Source organism: Limulus polyphemus, unplaced genomic scaffold (genome assembly GCF_000517525.1).
Source record: "Limulus polyphemus unplaced genomic scaffold, Limulus_polyphemus-2.1.2 Scaffold563, whole genome shotgun sequence".
NCBI classification, from domain to species: domain Eukaryota; kingdom Metazoa; phylum Arthropoda; class Merostomata; order Xiphosura; family Limulidae; genus Limulus; species Limulus polyphemus.
The window spans coordinates 213,817-218,913 of record NW_013666173.1 but is presented as its reverse complement, the minus strand read 5'-3'; the positions used below and the strand labels follow the sequence as shown (position 1 = coordinate 218,913).

General features: G+C 29.1%; 1 protein-coding gene across 2 annotated transcripts in view; it reads right to left on the bottom strand.

Annotated features, from left to right (window-relative positions):
- Positions 1 to 67: 67 nt before the first annotated feature.
- Positions 68 to 5,097, bottom strand: part of LOC106459123 (hemicentin-1-like) — a 98,643-nt gene continuing 93,613 nt past the window's right edge. For both annotated transcript variants that reach the window (XM_022385548.1, XM_022385549.1), the window contains 4 exons: positions 4,612 to 4,642; positions 3,662 to 3,744; positions 2,437 to 2,570; positions 68 to 903 (listed from right to left, as the gene is read on the bottom strand). In XM_022385548.1, the coding sequence (XP_022241256.1) occupies positions 712 to 903; positions 2,437 to 2,570; positions 3,662 to 3,744; positions 4,612 to 4,642 (440 nt within the window). In that variant the 3' untranslated portion in view covers positions 68 to 711. The remainder of the gene's footprint in view (positions 904 to 2,436; positions 2,571 to 3,661; positions 3,745 to 4,611; positions 4,643 to 5,097) is intronic.

Genomic DNA, 5,097 nt, shown 5'->3' with positions numbered 1-5,097 from the left:
ATATTCTTCTTTTTTTATTTCCATTTGTCTGGCTGATTTACTACACACACACACACACACACACATATATATATATACCATTTTTAACCCTCAATTACTAAATCATTATAAGGAAGAACAAGTCTAAGCAAAATGTTTGACTGGCATGAAAACATTGTTTTTTTTTACAGTTCTCTCGCAATGATGTTCCGTGTACGGAAACGTAGTTTAAATGTCAAGTTGTCACCAATAGAATACACTTCTATAATTTAATAAACACTATTTTCTAAATAAACATTTCCAACATATATAATACTGAATAATTGTGAAATGTCATAATGTATTAAGCTACAGAAAAGCATTCCACAAAACAAAGAAAAACACAAATCACAATATAAATTGAGAGACGATTATATCTCCTGTCACAATCTTAAAATATATCATATACTTTTCCATTTTTTTTAAATGAAAAGGTTCAACAAAATGCATTGTCACATTCTAGCAAAGCTGGCAAATTAGCCGATTTAATATTGATCACGTATACGGACTAGTTTGGATGCTCCTCTAGTATAACACGTAGATGTTTAATCATAGATGAACTTGTTGTACATCCAAAGATAGGCTTACGACGTTAACTTCAGAACTTCATGAGCACGTTCGCATCAATGTTACAACTTACTGATAGATTCTGATATTTGTAGGTAAATTTAATAGTAAATGTGGACGGCGTGTTCAGACGTCCGTTTGACGAGGTGGTATCAGATGAAGGTCAGGTTGGTCAGTGTCATAGACGAACGTATGGAGTGTTGGAGAAGGAAGAACACGAACACCCTTTATATTTGGTTGACATGATGACCAATAGCTTTGTGGTCCCACATACTCCTCGTCGTTATTTATAAGGTGTGACTGTATTTGTAGTGGGTCCTAAACGTTACAAAAAATGCTGAAAGTGTTTTAATGTTTACTAAGTAATTAATTAAATAGCTAAATCAAAAACAAACAAACACACAAAAAGCCAAATCCAAATGTATTGGCAATAAATGGATTTATGATGAGAACTCACATTAGTGGTAGAATATATCAAAGTATTAGCTTTAAAGCTCTTGCTAATTTGCAGTTTCTATTGTTTCTAAACATCATGGAGATAATTTCTGATTTTATTCCATCTTTAAAGCAATTGTAGTATCACAATCATAATTGGCTAAAATTATTAAAGATCTCTTTGACTTCATATGTAGAACATGTATATAATTGGCTAAAATTATTAAAGATCTCTTTGACTTCACATGTAGAACATTTATATAATTGGCTAAAATTATTAAAGATCTCTTTGACTTCACTATAGAACATTTATATAATTGGCTAAAATTATTAAAGATCTCTTTCACTTTATAGGTAGAACATTTATTCTCTGGCTCTCTGATGTGTAATATAGTTAGAGCATGCATAGAAAAATATTGAAAATAACAACTCGCAATAAATCGATATCTGTGAAAAACGCGGTAAACTGGAACTAATTGTGACTGAAAACCGTAGAACATATAGAAACGAAATCGTTACATAATGTATCACAAGTATTATCCATGTGTGGTGTATAAGTGTTTTTTAACTTACGTAGAGATTTATAAAGAAGGATCGTCGTACAAAGCTAAAATGTTATGTCTTGACGATGTTCGAAAATGTCGTAGTTTGTAATGCCCTACATTTAACCTACCCTATAGATTTTGCAAGAAAAGTAAAAATATGAAATTGGTTTCTAAAAATGTGGGCCATAAAAGCGAACACACTACACTTTAATAAAAAGCTACATTTTAATCAAATGAGACGTAAAAAAATAAGAAAATGTTGTTAGAGTTTAGAATCACTTTTAACCTTAGCCATCATTCTCTATATGAGATGATAGAATTTAGAAACACTTTTAACCTTAGCCATCATTCTCTGTTTCATTTTTTTTTCGATATGCCTTACGGAAAAGAAAAAAGTCATATATACAGAACTGTTAATAAGTAAAAAAGTTATTTCGTTGTAAGTAGTTTTCTAAAACTATTTCTATGTTGATAGCTAATAATCATATTACATAATGGGGATATTTACACATCAATTTTGTTTACAAACTATTTCCAGAAATTTAATCATTATTTTAATAAAACTAGAGAATTAGGAAAAATAGATACAATTAACACTTATATTTCATTATTTTCCCCAGAATATAAAAAAAGATAATTATAAAACGTAATGCCAATTTCAGACGAATGTCACCAAAAAATGGCCCACTTTTATATGAATAAAATATCATTTTTTGATATCATAAAAACTGTAAACTAAAGTATAATATTTTTCAATCTAATTAGTATGTTATACCTACATTTTACATACTTGGAACAAGATACTTAATGTGTGATAATACTGATGTGAATGGAACTTTAAAATTACACAAAGGCAGTTTATAAATGGTACCATTTCAAAGGATTGGTTCTGAGGAAGATGTTTGTTAGCTGTCCATATATTTCCTTCTTCTTGGATATTGTAGTCCTCTTTCAAGTCGTCATAGACGTTTTTATTTACTCCATGATGTTCGCCTATTGAAACCCCTTGGATAGCGTAGATTCAATTTAGGAAAAAAAAATCAGAAATAAGCTAAGAAATAGCACATAAGAAAATACATAGCACCGGCATGCATGACGGAACAAAAATGCAGTTATGATAGAATAAAAATACATTTACAACAGTACAACTGTAGCAGGATAAAATTTACAAGTGAAGAATGACAATAGGGATCAACATCTGTTTTTTCTTATGTTTCACAATATGTTTTAGCTATGAGAATTAGATACATGTTTTTTTCATACAGTTGTCTTACCGTTAGACATTGTATTTTGATTTATGGATGATGCCTCTGCGCCTATAATGCACTTGTCGTGATAATAAAAATCATTCTATGCTAGTTATTCCTTGATGTATTCAAGAAAATGACGGTATTTTTTTTTCCATATCAATATAAAATTTATGCAAACGGGATTTTTTTAGCCGATGCATGGGAAAATTATTGCTTTGCCGTTAGATCCAAACAATTTTTGAGTATAAAAAAATCATTTACCAATAATAATAATAATTAAGAGTCATCTAAGTCTCACGTATCTAGTTTGATAGAAATTATCACGTTTAAATTGCGAAATTATATTATATCGTGATTAGATCATTTCATATTTGTAATATTGCAAACTATACAGATAACGAAAATGATTGGTTTAAATTGCGAAATTATATTTTATCGTGATTAGATCATTTCATATTTGTTATAGTGCAAACTATACAGATAACGAAAATGATTGGTTTAAATTGCGAAATTATATTTTATCGTGATTAGATCATTTCATATTTGTAATATTGCAAACTATACAGATAACGAAAATGATTGCCTCTCAGCCTGTACGTATTTTTCTTATTTTATTTTTGAATTGTGAAAGTTAAAAAAACAGCAAAACAAATTCATACTCGCGTGTTAAAAGAAGTTCATAAGAGTTATTAATTAACATGTGCTCTTAACAAAAGCGTTCTTACAAATGACGACAAGAGAAGAATTATAATTATATTTGTTTCTAAACTTCTGTACGCAATATACTTAATGCTTTCAAATGGAAACTTTATTTTGCTTTTCTCGTTTCTTATATATCTACAATACCTGGAATGATATCAGGACATTTTTTCCTTGTAGCTTCTAATTTCGCTTCAGGTTCTTCATATTTTTCTGGTTCGGGTTCTTTTCTAGAATTATTAATGTGTTTAGGTAAATTTATGCAAATGTTTATTTTGTTCAAAAGTGTGATTTTAGTAAACCTTACACAAACCAGCCACAGAATCTTTACATAAGCTTCTCACTTTTCGCCAAACTTTCTTGCTTATGACTAATTCATTACAGCAACTTATGTCTTACAGAATTATGTAATCACCACTGAAAATTGTTACTTGTAATTAACGAATGTTGTAACATCGAAATTGATAGAACATCTGGATAGAAAATAAGAACATGAATTCCCATAAAAAAACTTCTCTTGGAATAATATTAACACAATACTGAAATAAAATATATTAAAGTTGTGAATGAAAATGAGACAGAAAAGTCGAGGTATTTTAGATTAATATTTAGGTATGATAATATTGGTATTAATAGTAGTAGCCCATACTATCTCAGACTAGATGTTTAAATTCCAAGTTTTCAGCATCAAGACGATCAGATTGATAAATGCGAGCCGTTATTTTTTCTGCATTTATTATATGTATCTTATAAAGCAGTAGAACTTTACACTTTAAAAATACAAATGGCCAACAGTTTGCTTGTACAAACACCGTTTCATGTTGGTATGAACAAAAATGAGTTTGTTTCGCTTAAATACAATAAAATCAAGGTCTCTGTTTGTGCTGCAGGGATCGAAATTGGTTATTTGAGCTTCGGGTTAATACTAAAGTGTTTTGTTTACATTCACGCATCACATTAATTTGTTTATCAATAATTTCTAAAATGTTATTTTTTTCTGCTTTTCTCATTAAGCTCATAATGATGGAGAAACCAATGTTCTTAATGAAGATATTATTGATTTAAAAACTGAAATAGGCTTGTGTTGGTCTACTTACATCTCATTACGAGTTGTTTGTTGGCGATTTCCTGAAAAGATAAAATTTTGAAATAGTAAAAAATATAATGAAACTGAAATGTAAGAAATATCCATTCATAAATATCATAAATAAACTTATAAGTGTTATTTACGTGTTTCTTAGAGGTGACTGAAATTAGTTGTCTAAGCATATCATTGCAGCTTTTCAAATATTTCTGCATAATATGCATACATTACATTTGGAACAGTTTGCATAACGAAACGATAGAAACTCCCTAAGAATGTCATCAATATATGAAAAGTTCATTACGTTAAATTTTGTATCCAATAAAAAGTTAATCAAGATCACTGGCACTTTTGTTATGTTTTTAAAATGTTTGGCATTGAATGAATCATCGGTGATCAATTTCAACCATGTACGGAAACGTTAATGAACAATGAGGTACATATAGTGAACCTCCTATATATATATATATATATATATATATTTGTTTATGTGTATATA